This window comes from Podarcis erhardii (genome assembly GCF_964252035.2).
Source record: "Podarcis erhardii genome assembly, chromosome: 17".
In the NCBI taxonomy this organism is placed as follows: Eukaryota; Metazoa; Chordata; class Lepidosauria; order Squamata; family Lacertidae; genus Podarcis; species Podarcis erhardii.
This window is the reverse complement of record NC_138515.1, coordinates 14,570,150-14,584,830: the sequence shown is the minus strand read 5'-3', so window position 1 is coordinate 14,584,830 and position 14,681 is coordinate 14,570,150. Positions and strand designations below refer to the sequence as shown.

At 43.7% G+C, this 14,681-nt stretch overlaps 1 protein-coding gene across 14 annotated transcripts in view; it reads left to right on the top strand.

Moving 5' to 3' along the window:
• The window catches only part of ELAVL2 (ELAV like RNA binding protein 2), a 164,581-nt gene extending 158,918 nt beyond the window's left edge, over positions 1 to 5,663 (top strand). For 10 of the 14 annotated variants that reach the window (XM_081845395.1, XM_081845393.1, XM_081845390.1 and 7 more), the window contains 2 exons: positions 658 to 696; positions 2,791 to 5,663. In XM_081845395.1, coding sequence (XP_081701521.1) covers positions 658 to 696; positions 2,791 to 3,121 — 370 coding nt within the window. In that variant the 3' untranslated portion in view covers positions 3,122 to 5,663. The remainder of the gene's footprint in view (positions 1 to 657; positions 697 to 2,790) is intronic. The other 4 variants (XM_081845394.1, XM_081845388.1, XM_081845400.1 and 1 more) reach the window with 3 other exon arrangements.
• Positions 5,664 to 14,681: the final 9,018 nt, after the last annotated feature.

The following is a 14,681-nucleotide window of genomic DNA, read 5'->3' as shown; positions in this document are numbered from 1 at the left end:
GCCCCCCGTGTTATGCGGAGAGCGGTCATTGTGCAAGTTAAGCTGGCACGGTAGAAAATGTTTGCAGTTTGTGGCAGCACGGTTGACAGTTAAGCAAGTTTCTGTGCAAGGTATAACATTGATAAACACTATTTAATTGTGGTACGAGAAGGTAATGTCTCGTCGTCGGAAATCTTGAGGAAGAGACTTTAGGAAACGTGTGCAGAGTAACTTAATATGTATTTCAGCCCAAAGGGCTTTCTGATAATGGAGTGGGAGTGTGGACAAAAAGTCATGTAAAGACTTCTGTGTGAAATTCATTTTCTGAACCAGTATTTTAATACGTGTGTTCTGTCACTTTTTTAAAAAAAAACACACCTAATTGTCTTGGTAGTGTGGAATTGGAAAGCCTTGTTTTATGTCCTCCCGAGGCTGAGCTGCTCTTTTGCATAAATACCTAATGGAAATTTAATCAAGGCTGGCTTTGTGGGGATACTTGTAGGATCGCTCTGTAGCGGGGGCGGGGAGGGCAGAGGAGGATGCAGGTAATATGTATTGATTGTGCATCTTCAGCCTTGTAAGTCTGTTCTGTGAGAAGCCTTTCAAGATCAAACTAGCAACTTGCACTTGAAGGTAGACGACCCAAAGACTGAACACTTTGCTAAATGTGTTTTGCAGGTTGGACAATCTGCTCAATATGGCTTATGGAGTAAAGAGGTAATGAAGAATTGTGTTAGGTCCATAACGCTTAACCCTTCATAATAATAAATTGTACTGTTTTGAGTTGAACATACTTTGGAGCTAATTTATTTTAAGTTGCATTGTCTCTGCATGTTCAGACATTAAACAAAAGCTATTTTTATTTCAGTACATCACTTAACACATTCTCTCTCGTCATCACATCCATAATTTCAACAGCTTCCAGCATTATTTTCAGTGGTATTTGTCTTTTTCAGTTAATGGCTGGCATTTTATTAATCTTTATCGCATTGCCTTTTGTATCTTTCTAGCATTCTGCAACAACTTAGGGCCTTTCTGCACTAGAGTTTTGCTTATTCAGCCTTTCCCACCAGTGCCAATAGTATTGTATCTGCGCCAGCAGATGGTCATAGATCCATGGAATTGGAAGGGATCTTGTGGGGATCATTTGGTTCAACCCCCTGCAATGCAGGAGTATGCAGTTGTCCTATAAGGGGACCAAGCCTGTAACATTGGCAGTCATGAGCGCCACACTCGAACCAATTGTCTTGGTGCAATGATAATGGCTATGTAACGCAGATGCAATTCTTTAGTGCTAAAAGTACTTCGCATGTATTATCTTGGTAAATCTTAACACATCCTGCAGGGTGATAATATTTTGCAGTTAGTATTGCAGCTAGGGGACTGAAGCTTCACAAATAGCGAAGAGTTGAAGTAGGTATTTCATTGCAGGTCTGCATTTTTAAAAAGAGACAAGTATTAGGATTTCTAATACCCAGTTGTCTTAGGGACAATTTTGCTCTTGCTTTTGTGGCTAAGGCAAAGTTTGACCAGTCCGCAAACGCCACATTGAGTGTCCCGACAGGAAGGAAAGGTGTGGACAACTAGAAACTAAATAATGTGTCGCTGTTAATCAGATGTGTCACTGTTAACGTCTCACTAGGGCAGCAGGGGTCCGACTAGATACTGCACCATATGACAAGGGGGATCGATAGTTCACAAGGCACAAAATAAAGGAACAAAACAAAAATATTCAGTAAATGGAAGACTGGCATCTCACAGCAGATAAGTTCACTGCAGAAGAAAGGATTAGATAACCATAAGAGTACAGCCTACAAATAACTTAATTTTATTAAAGTTCTTTACAAAAATATTGACACTAGTGCTAGGCCAACATTTTGCCTCCTTGGAGGAGCTTTTCCCTTTGACTTTTGTGTAGTGGCAAGGTGATTTCCTGAGAAAGTGAATTGGTGGGAATGGCTGCAATTTGCCTCATTTTTAACAGTATGAGGAAGCTGAAGGATACCTTTGTTTTTCTTCTACGTAAAAGTGCTGCTCCTGAAACTTTCACACTGGCTTCCAAGCGCCGATACTTTCAGCATTTCTCAAATGTCTCCTGGCTTTGAGGCACACGCCACTCATGTGTCTAAGAAAGACCCACCCCAAGCTGAGAAGCGTTGAGGCACAGCAGGTGGCCTCCAGGAGACACGTAATTCTTTCATGCCTCAGCACCGAGCACATTTGAGGCCCAGTGCAGGCAAACAGCAGAATAGTCTTGTCGAAGGGGATCCACAAAGCCTGGCCAAAGCCTTAATGATAATTCCTTGCCATGCATTTTTCTTGAGTTGGGCTCGTGCGTCCTGCACTCTACCTAGTTTGAAAACTGCTGTGTCGCAGCAATGAATGTTTGCAGAGGGGCCAACTCTTAGGGGCCGAGATCCCTTCGCCACCACCTATCCCCCAATAAAACATTTGAAGGAGCCAGGGCCTCCTAAAGTTGATGGCCACTGCAATTCAAATGGTGTGTGTGTGTTCTGTGTCACGCGATCGATTATGTATGGCAGGACTTACCTGGCCCTCCCCAATATTTCATTCAAGTTGGCACCCCCAAACGCATGCTTTGTAGGCGCTGAAATCAGTGCATACTTGAGGCACAAAACTAGGCAGAAAGGCTCTCAGTTTAAACTTGTGCAGCATGCTGATACCATGTGGAAGTAGACTGCATTTTTAAATTCATGTTCTGAACTTGCCTTCTCCTTAAAATAAAAAATCTCCTTTTTGTCTTTCTCTTTCTCTTTCTCTCTCTTGTCTTTGCCCCTCTTCGTTGGTTAGTAGGTTTTCTCCAATGACCATTGATGGAATGACCAGTTTGGCTGGGATCAATATCCCGGGACATGCGGGGACCGGATGGTGCATTTTTGTTTACAATTTAGCTCCCGATGCAGACGAGAGCATCCTGTGGCAAATGTTCGGACCCTTCGGGGCCGTCACCAACGTGAAGGTCATCCGCGACTTCAACACAAACAAGTGCAAAGGCTTTGGATTTGTGACTATGACAAACTATGACGAGGCGGCCATGGCTATCGCCAGCCTGAACGGATACCGCCTTGGAGACAGAGTTTTGCAGGTCTCGTTTAAAACAAACAAAACGCACAAAGCCTAATGAGGTGCCCTCGGCCCAGTTTATATTTGAAAACTTATTCGACAAAGGCAAGTTAAAAGAAACTTTATACATTAGTAAATGTCTTTGTAAGTCAGTGTTGAGATGGGGGGGGGCGGGGGACAAAAGACTAGCATCCTAAGAAATATGCGAGATTTTTTATTGCTAGTATTTGAATTTAAAAAAAAAACTTCTTAAATATCTTATGTTTGAATATGGACAAGAGGTACAGGGTTTTTACCTGTCACAATGCATTCTATTGCCTTCTTTGAAGAAGGCGGAACCTTTTAAAATGTTTGAGCTTAAGGGAAGACGATTTCTTTTACACGACTGCCTTGAACCTGTGAGTAGTTAATTGAGGCTTTGTGTTAACGATCCTTGAGTTAGTTTAGTCTTACGTTGTGTTTGATTTACACTTTAATGCCTTGCAGTTTAGTCTGTTCAAGAAAAGTGTTTCGAAGTTTACATTTTTATTTATAAAGTTTGAAAGTATTTATTTTGTAATTATTATTTGGGTCTGGGGGAAGGGGGGGGTGGTGAATTATAAAAGCTTATTGTAAGATTAATGGAGAACTTTTCGTAAAGCAGTACCTTGCCAAAGAGATAAGAGCCTCTTTGATGTGGGTTTAAAAAAACAAAACAAAGCATCTATTTTTATAAAAAAGAGAAAATTTGGAGAAACTTTTTACAGGTCCTGGAACAAATATTTTGACTTGAATACTTTGAGAAATCTCTTCATATGACACCTAGTGAGCTTTTAAAACTTACCAGGAAATTTGCAGTGGTTGGGGGAAAAAAAACACTTTAGAGAGATTTATGATGTAGAAATTCTTTAGAGATCTTTGTTACTCAAGAAGTTGGAATCACTGAGAAATGCACTGCTGGTTTTGATTTTGTAATCGTTGGTGCAGTCTCTGAACATCCTGGTTACTATGTGATAGGTGGCTCACATTAACTTGTGTGGTTTTGAAACAAAAAGGAGGAAAAAAAATTAAAAGTATATAAGAGCAGGCAAGAAATTTAAATTAACTGAGATAGGGGAAAAAAAATCTGTTCTTCCTATAGAATTCCCTTCAGATAGAGCTCATGGTGTTTAGTGATGTACTTCCAGTATTGTTTGAAGAATTGTTTTGTCTTAAAAAATAAAAAAAAGATGTTTGCACACGGTTTGCACCAATGGCAGACCAGGAAAGAAGCAGTCTTGCGTTGGATATATTTGAAGGTATTTTGAAAGTTACGTTCAAGGCTAACACCTGAGCTTTGTGTAATGTAAATAATATCTTTTTTGTTTTATGAACCTCTTTTCAGCTGATAACTTTTGAGTTTCCTTCTGGTTTTTTCGTTTTCCCTTATTTAACATGCCAAGTGATGTTCAAAATTCTGAATGTTTTTGTATGTTTCCTTTTCCTTTGTATAAATGGCATTAAGATTGTTACTTGAGGTCTGCTTAATTCATTTCTGTTGTCCTGAGGACTTGAATTTACAGTGTATCAGATACGTTGCAAATTTTGTCTGTAGATAGTCTAGCTTCAGCTGTTTATGGTGATGCTACATTTTTGTTTATAAATATGTTTGTGGTAAAAAAAAAAATGAGTATAACCATAGGTTTTGAACAAATTCCTTACATTTTTCATACCAGAATCATAAATACCTGTATGCTATTGAAATTTAACTTTGTATGACGCTTAAAAACACTTATTTGGGGAAAATAATAAAGACTTTACCATGTATGGAAGAAATTTAAGGTCAAAAAAAGTACAAATATTTTCTGATTAGCATCTAGCTTATAATAAATTTTTAAAAAGCTGAAGGCCGGCAGAGCCTTTTCCAGGATGCACTGACAAACTATATAGATCCGTCCTGCTTTTTGTATAAACTGAGATGCTCATTTGCTTCCCCTTAGAACCAAGCAATGTGCTATGCATAACATTCTTGTACATGATATTTGCAGTTGCTTTCCAATTCTTATTTTTTAAGAAAAGAATTGTAGTTATGAAATTTTCAGTATAGTACAGTACATTAAAAAAAACAACTGTGAGAGAATAAAGTGTGCTAAAGTGACAAATGACTTTTCTCATGCCGGACTCATTCAGTGCTCTTCAGATCAGTTGGCTTAATCCTAATCCCACCCTCGTGTTGGGATCTGCATTAACACAGATTCCCTGTGCTTCAGAAGGTGATGGAGTTCCATGGTGGTGATGGTGGTTGAGGTGGGTCCAACACCTGGTACCTGCAACCTTTGCCGCTTTATATGACTATAGTGAAAATAAAACTCAAAAATCCACTCAAATAAGGGGCATTGATGAGAAGGCATGTTTCTATTGGGCTTCACTTTGCACTGTTTATCAGAGCACTTAATAAAATGTAAGGCTGGTATTTATTTGAAGTTGTACAGTATGACTTAATTCACATCTGTTGGAGTAGAAAAAAAAAATATATTCTGTTGAGTATTTAAAAAGAGGCTGTACATGTTTTCTTTTGTGTTTGGATCCTTTGTACTTTTTCATGTTCAGTACATCAATAAACAAAAGTTGAAGGGAAAGAACAGTGTGGTACAGCGGTCTTTACCCAATTTTGTTTATTTTTTGAGTATGCTGTCGTGGGCATAAGAGTAGTCACACACACACACACACACACACACCCATTGGTTTGAGGAAAGTGGGTGTTTCAGTCCCACAAACTCACATTCACCCACAAATCAGGCAAGTTTGCATCCTGATCTTCGCAAATGTTTTCTTCAAGGTGGCAGGTGTTAATACAAGCTAGGAAGGGGGCCTAGAGAAGTGGATGTGATTACATACAGTGCCAATCTGTGTTTACAGTATTGAAATAAAAACTGGTATTTTTCCCTGCTAACCCCCGAGGCAGTAGAAATTTCCTCTGGTGAGCACCTGAGTGGCTGTCTGCTGTTTGTAAAAAAGCAGAGTTGAGCCTGAAGTCAAAGCCAGGAAGAGAGACAACAATGGCAGATGTTATATTAGACTTATACAGTGGTACCTCGGGTTACATATGCTTCAGGTTACATACGCTTCAGGTTACATACGCTTCAGGTTACAGACTCCGCTAACCCAGAAATAGTGCTTCAGGTTAAGAACTTTGCTTCAGGATGAGAACAGAAATTGTGCTCCGGCAGCAGCAGGAGGCCCCATTAGCTAAAGTGGTGCTTCAGGTTAAGAACAGTTTCAGGTTAAGAACGGACCTCCAGAACGAATTAAGTACTTAACCCGAGGTACCACTGTGTATTGTACAGAAGTCTCCTTTCTTTTTAAGGCTTGCAGGTCTTCCTAGAATAAAGAGTGGAGAATGTATGCCGATGTGTTGGTGCTATTTTGATTGCCATAGCAACTTTTTTACACTGAGTCGAAAGAGGCAGCAAAACCTGTCCCCCTGCTCAATTTTCTGCAATCTCTGCATGGTGGGGAGGGTCTAAGAGATCAGGTGGATGGATGGATGGATCGCTACCATGCTGAGCCCCTTGAACCTAGGAGTCTAGTGGACGTCAACAAGGAAATGAGCTATCGCCTCCATAATTGTTAAAAATCTGAGATAGGGCTGGGTGATACCTGATTTTCAGCATCGTGATATGTCACCAGCTAAACATCTTGATATATCGCGATGTCTGAAATAAAGATGGAGCTACATAGAGGCATTGGCTGGCTTCACGGATTTCCCCGCATCGTGATTTTTGCCAGCGCTGCTCTTGTGATTTGCTGCCCCTTGCATAAGGCAGGAGCGTGTTGAGCCAGCAGAGTTAACAAGGGGGTGCAGGAATCGAGAGAAGCATTGGCTGGCTTCATGGTTTTCCCCACAAGATTTTTGCGTAGCTCTCTCACTCTCTTCCTTTTACACGACTCTCAGTATATTGCCAGGTCAAAAATTATGAAACCGTTATCACAATATGGACCGGTTTTGGATGATATATCACGCAGCCCTAATGATTTGTGATATGCAGTGGTACCTCGGTTCTTGAACGAAATCCGTTCCAGAAGCCCGAAACATCCGAAAACCGAGGCACGGCATCCCATTGGTTGCAAGAGCTTCTTGCACTCAGCAGAAGCCATGTCGCATGTTCAGTTTCGAAAAACATTCGAAAATGGAAGCATTTACTTGCAGGTTTTCGGCGTTCGACAACCGAAACCATGTCAAAAATTATGAAACTGATATCACACTATGGAGTTCAAATCGGTTCGGGATTCTATATTGATATATTGCCCAGTCTTAATCTGAGTTGAGCTAAATTTTGGGAGCGGTGGAAGCAGGGCAGAGGAAGGGGGTGGCGGGGGTGGTCCGCCCCGGGTATCCCCACTGAAGGGGTGACAAAATGGCGGGCGGCAGTCACTGCAGGGCCTTTAGTGCCCTGGAAGTGATGCGGTGGCTTGGGCACCCACAGGCTCCGTGCTGCCCCAAATGGTCCGCCCACTGGCTCCCCCTCAGCTGTAGGGCAGCTGAGTGGGAGGAGGCAGGCAGACTCCTTGTAGGCCCCGTGGAGAGTCCTATCCCAGCTGGCCCCGTCCCTGGGCAGCGCACCGCTCCAGTCTCCCAATTGGCTTGCTCCGCCGCTGGGAGGAAGCTGTCTTTACACACACTGTTAATTCATCAGTCTCATTGCGTGTCGAGGTCCCCAAGCCACCCCCCTAAATAAATCACAATTCACACAAAAAGTTTTGTTTTTAAGGTTTTTGGCATAATTTTGGCCACAACTTTATTAAAATACATAGTGTGAGTGGTTGCTTAGGCATTGGTTACGACTATCTGTCCCCGCCCCGGAGACAGAACTGACTTCCGGATTCCAGCAAAAGCCAGTAAGGGAAAACAATATTGGAGAGAGAATGGGGCTGGGCACCATACTGTCACCCCTCTCCACGTGCTTCCAGGGGCTTGCACGGCCCTAGTCCCTTGCTGGGGATACGGACAAATGTGTGGCAAACCCCTGGATTCCTTTAACGGAATACCCTTGCAGCAGCAGCATTGGAGGGGCAGGCACAGCCAACCACATCCCCTCCACCAACCAAATTTTAACCAATGCCTAACCACAACCTTACAAGTTGTGACGATTTGCTACGCAGTAGGCAAAAACCAAATGGCACCAGCCAATCTGCCAAATGGACAAAATTCCTACCAGGCCCCTGCCCCCAAAGCAGACAACTCCATGACTGGCATAGCAAGGTCAAACGCAACAGCCCTAAATTAGGGTGGGTGGGTGATCCGATCACACAGCAAAAGTGACTGAAAAGAGCTGTGTGCCATGAATATATAACCTTCGGGCCAACCCACTAAATGCTAACATCAAAATCTCCCCAACAACCCAAATTGGCCGAATCACAGTCATGGCCATCCAAACGGCCCTGCCCCGTAACCAAGAGGGGGTGTCCTGTTAGAGCCCACCGTACCACATGCTCTCCATGAAGGAGAACACGCTTTACAGTCTACACTGGTTGACTGCCTTTTCCTCTTTTAAAACAAAGTTTCAGGCAGAGATCTCTCCTAGTGCCAGGGGTTGAACTTCAGACATTCTGCACACACACACACACTGTGTGTTCTACCACTGAGATAATCCTTACCCACTAAAAATGTTCAGTACTGTAAAGACAAGAGATCATTTTCATCGGAATGGAAGTGCGAATGGCTTGTTTTGTAGAAAGGTGCTAAATTACAGCGCTCCTTATTTTCATATGTTGATGTGTGCATGAACTGCTGCAGACATCTGACTTGTACTTGCTATTTATTTCATGTTTGTTTACCATCAGCGTAAACCCATAGCAGTGCGTGCTGAAACTGGGACTGCAGTCTTTAATCAGCAGGTTAATAACTAAAGCTTTCATATGATTATGAAGTGGTAGAGGCCACTTCTAATTAGATGGAAAGCTGGGGATATTTTTTTTCTCCTGGCGGTGTGTCAGAGTGATAGGAAACGAAAAAGAAAATATTGAAGATGGCCTTGAGTGAGTGGCAGCTTTTATTTTGAAAAAAGTGTAAGATGTCTTGCACCCCCTTCACTATCCTAAAAAACAAATTATGTCAGTGATCAGAATGCTAGTTTGACATTCCAGATATTCATATCTTTCAAAGAATAGAATACAACTCGAGAAGAAATGGGAAACATCAGCTATAAAAGGCTTGGGGGAGTGGATCATCTTTCGGGGGCTGGGAGAAATTGTATAAAGCATTTGGAGCTCTTTAGCTTAACATTGTTGAGATTTTGATGTAAGTGGTTTGAATAATACATTTTAACACTAATGCTTGTTTATCAAATGAAGCTGCTTGGCAGCCGCTTTAGAAAATAGTAATTTTATTTATTTAACGATGTATGTCTTTTTGGATTGTTTAAAGTAGCTTACAGGGCTTTTTTTTAATAAAAAAAAATCTAGCTCAGTAGCATTTCACTTGCATAAAACTAAATAGATCTTGACTAGTGAAACAAAAACATGAAATCTAGCTAGCAAAGTAAAGGATCTCTCCCCCCCCCCCCCTTTTCCAAAATCTCTTGTTTTATTTACTCTCTTTTCCAGTGATACCCTTACGACAGTGATCTTTTCCCTTCTTAATAAACCAGGGGTGTGAAGTGCATGGCTCTTCAGCAACCAAAATCTCCCCCAGCCAATATGACCAGTGGTCAAAATGATAGGCAAACTATCTGGAGAGCCACCAATCAATTCTAAACCACTGCAGTAAACAGCTCTCATCCAGTGTTCATTGACTCCAGAACGTCACCCAAAGGGGAAAGAAACTCCCACTTGTATAAACATGAGCAGTATTGTATAAACATGAGCAGTGGTGTAGTGGTTAAGAGCGGTAGTCTCCTAATCTGGGGAACCGGGTTCGCGTCTCCGCTCCTCCACATGCAGCTGCTGGGTGACCTTGGGCCAGTCACACTTCTGTGAAGTCTCTCAGCCCCACTCACCTCACAGAGTGTTTGTTGTGGGGGAGGAAGGGAAAGGAGAATGTTAGCCGCTTTGAGACTCCTGAAGGGGAGTGAAAGGCGGGATATCAAATCCAAACTCTTCTTCTTCTCTTCTTCCCTACTTTAACCCCAACCCATGGATAGGCAAACTAAGGCCCGGGGGCCGGATCCGTCCCAATTGCCTTCTAAATCTGGCCCCTGGACAGTCCGGGAATCAGCATGTTTTTACATGAGTAGAATGTGTGCTTTTATTAAAAATGCATCTCTGGGGTATTTGTGGGGCATAGGAATTTGTTCATTCCCCCCCCCAAAAGAAAAAAAATATAGTTTGGGCCCCCACAAGGTCTGAGGGACAGTGGACTGGCCCCCTGCTTAAAAAGTTTGCTGAACCCTGCGCATTGTCTCTTACTTTTTTCAGTATTCATAATTTACAGAAATCCATGCCACAAGGTGTTGGCAAACAAGGTAAAGAGAGAAAAAGAGTTGCCACCTCAAAGTTCTGACACATATGCAAAGCTTTCTTATAGGATATATTGGGGGGTCTCCCCCCTCCCCCGCTCATTTATTTTGGGCACAGCCTTTGTCTTCCAGCTTCCTAGCCTTGTAAAGGGATTCAGTAAAATACTCTTTGTGTCGCAAGAGAGATCTGAACCTTGGACTACCCAAAGATGGGCAGGCAGGCAGCTGTGCCCACCAGCCCAAGTCCTAGTGAATCCACCTAAATGAACCCACTTGTGGGGTGCTGGGATTCTTGTAAAGATCTCTGTATGATGTGGGTCTCACCCACATTTCCACTTGTGCCATGCCTAGAAAGGTCCAAGCTCTTCCCAATGGAAATCCCTCTCTTTAGTAGTGATAAAGGTAAAGGGACCCCTGACCATTCGATCCAGTCGTGACCGACTCTGGGGTTTCGGCGTTCATCTCGCTTTATTGGCCAAGGGAGCCGGCGTACAGCTTCCTGGTCATGTGGCCAGCATGACTAAGCCGCTTCTGGCAAACCAGAGCAGCACACGGAAACACCGTTTACCTTCCCGCCGGAGTGGTACCTATTTATCTACTTGCTTTCAAACTGCTAGGTTGGCAGGAGCAGGGACCGAGCAACAGGAGCTCACCCCATCGTGGGGATTCGAACCGGTGACCTTCTGATCAGCAAGTCCTAGGCTCTGTGGTTTAACCCACAGCGCCAACCGCCTCCCTTCTTTAGTAGTGATAGATTGGAACAGATGGCAATTCGGGGTAAACCCAAATTGCTGTTTTCTCCAGTTGGCAATACGAAGAGTGTGTATTAGGGCTGAGTGATATCTGGCTTTCAACATTGTGATATATCAGGCATGTTCAACTCTTTAGAGACTGCAATCTACTCCCAGTATAATAAAACTGGCAGTGATCTACCCATTGTCATTGCCCATAGTTGTTGAGCTTTATGGGGCAGGGGAGAAACCAGTGTTTTTTTTGGCGTGGGGGAGAGCGATTCAGCTTTTTGGGGAGAGGAGTGCATTAAGTCACAAGCCAAACAGTCTGCTCGCCGCACATCTTCCCCAATTCTGCCGCCAATGCAGGGACTTCAGCCTTTCAAAGCAGCGGCACCGATAGGACAGAGCGCCGGGGGCAGGGCACGTATCAATGACTCAAAAGCAACTGGACGATCACTTTTTTAACTACCGCGATCGGCGGGGAACACAGTACAAAGTACTGCTTAATGAACACGAGAGTTCTACATTGTACACCATCCATATGTCAGAGCAGCTTGCTCTTTACCTCCTTTCTTCCTCCCTTGATGGGGAAAAGAGTCTCGTCTGCTGTCCAAGCTAGATGGCTAAAAGGATCCATTTCATTGCGTTACGTTTCCCCTACCTATTGGAATCAAGGTTCACTCTGCCAGGCCTACAGCAACCCCTGCGGCCCTCTCCCTTAATGCCTCTCTACAATAGATTGGCAGAGCACCCATATGGTTGCCACATTCCACAGCAGGTGGCTCTGTGGTCTAAACCACTGAGCCTCTTGGGCTTGCCGATCGGAAGGTCGGCAATTCGAATCCCTGTGACAAGATGAGCTCCTGTGCTCTGTCCCAGCTCCTGCCAACCTAGCAGTTCGAATTCATGCCAGTGCAAGTAGATAAATAGGTACCGCTGCTGTGGGAAGATAAACGACATTTCTGTGCGCTCTGGTTTCTGTCACGGTGTCCCGTTGTGCCAGAAGCAGTTTAGTCCTGCTGGCCACATGACCCAGAAAACTATCTGTGGACAACGCCAGCTCCTTCAGCCTGATAGCGAGATGAGTGCCGCAACCCCATAGTCGCCTTTGGCTGGACTTAACCATCCTTTACCTTTACCTTACATTCCTTTATCACAGCATAATTGACACTTTCACCTCCCCTGAGGCTACCTTTTGCAGGAAGCCATTACAGTATGTCCTTCCAGTCACCTAAACAGCAGCTTTCTATTTCCCCCACCCTTCTTGGTTCCATAGGCACAACCCAATTTGGCCTCAGCTTTTATGGGATCTCCAGAAAAGGCTTTCCATGAAAGGTATTTCTGGATCCCGTAAAAGCTGCCGTCAGAGCCCACTTGGGCCGTCAGCAGCTGTTTATTCTGTGATACCTCTATTCTTGTATGTATTTTCTGATAATTTCTCCATCATACTTGTCTACCTTTCTTACCAGGGAGTTTCAGTGAATCTTTTAGGCAACATTTTCCTGTTGAAATCCATCTCCCACACTATACTAATACCAAATCTCCTCGCTTTCTGGCTTGTTATCTGAAAACTGAGGGAGGGAGGGAGGAGGAGGCAAGATGACAGCTTCCCGTTTGAATTGTGGTTTTTTGCAAGCTTGCAATGTTGCCTATTGACCGCCAGGTGGCACAAAACCTGACCCCCAATCTTGGAGGCAGCTTTTACAGGATCCAAAAATACCTTTCACGGTAAGTATCTACTGAAAAGAAGGCAGGTGACAATACAGCGGTACCTCGGAAGTTGAATGGAATCAGTTCTGGAAGTCTGTTTGACTTCCAAACTGTTCGGAAACCAAAGCGCAGCGTCTGATTGGCTGCAGGAAGCTCCTGCAGCCAATCGGAACCCGTGGAACCCACACCAGACGTTCGGGTTCCAAAGAGCGTTCGCAAACCGGAACACTCACTTCCGGGTTTGGGGCATTCGGGAGCTGGCCCTTAGACTTTTTTCTCTTTTTTTGCATTTTGTTTGTTTGTTTGTTTGTTCATCAGTGGTGCTGCCAATTTAGTTCAGGGTTATATCTCACATCAGGCGGGAGTTTTGCAGAGGAGGAAGGTATTTTTTTGGTCATCACAGTGGTGCTTCTGGCAAAGCCCAACCAATTACTCGGTGGAGTACAGGGTCAGGTTTAAGGTACTGGTTTTGACCTTTAAAGCCCTATGCGCCTAGGACCCATGTACCTACGGGACCGCCTCTCCTTGTATGCCACACGGAGGACCTTAAGGTCCACAAATGACAACATTTTCGAGGTCTCAGGTTGCAAGGTGGTTAGATTGGTCTCAACTAAAGCCAGGGCCTTTTCAGTACTGGCCCCAGCTTGGTGGAACGCTCTGTCACAAGAGACTAGGGCCTTGTGGGATTTGACATCTTTCCGCAGGGCCTGCAAGACAGAGCTGTTCCGCCTGGCCTTTGGTTTGGACTCAGTCTGACCCTTAAGTTTCCCTCACCTTATGGTTTTGATCTATGGGCTACTTTTAAAATGAGGCTGCATTTTAAATTGCATTTTAACCTGTATTTTAAATTGGGGTCCCCCCCCCATTATGTTTTTACTGAAATTTTAATGGTGCTAGCCGCCCTGAGCCCAGGGAGGGCGCAGTATAAATAAAATTTATTATTATTTATTATTATTATTACTTGGATTGAGCCAATTCACACATGCAGAACTTCAGGCATGAGAGTAACTGGGCCTTGAGCCTGGCTGCTGACAGCACTCCCTTCCAGCCTACACACATGAGTGCAAAAGGTGAGCGTAGGCCCCAAAGCGATTCGATTATATTTACTGGGATGATTAAGACAGTCCTCTGAGTAGCTCTGCCTGCTTATGTTTGCCGTGGAGTGCAGGTACTTTCTTATGGTGATCGTGCTTGCCTTGGTGATTGGATGGGAACAAAAGCTTAGTCATGATTAACACTTCACCCAGGACCCAGGCATAAAGAGAAATGATCAAACTGGTACTTTTCCTCATTCCATTTTCCTCTGCGTACTGTTCTGGAAAATCTTTTTTAAAACACTAATTACTGGGTATGATATAAAGCACCCCACTTCAGGTGAAATAACGCCAGAGCAACATTAAATCCCTGCATTTATCATGTCAATAGAAAGCCCATTTTCCTTTATAACAGGGTTTAAGAAGAAATACCTCGCAGGGGATAGGTAGCGTCACTCCTGAGTGGTATTTTTAAAGACACTGCGATCCCCGCAGTGGATATTTATATTTGCAAATCAAAAGTGTACGCTCAAGATCTCTGGAAACCTAAGGCACAAGTGACCTATGTTAAGAGCCCCAAAACATGCATTCTTGGCTTGTAAGTGTTTAAAAAAGGTATCTCACACCAAGAGCTACCCAATGCAGCTTTCTTGTGAGAATCCCAGCAACCACCAGGTGTGATGGTCACTTAGGTGTGTCCACTGGGACTTGGCTGGCTTCCATAG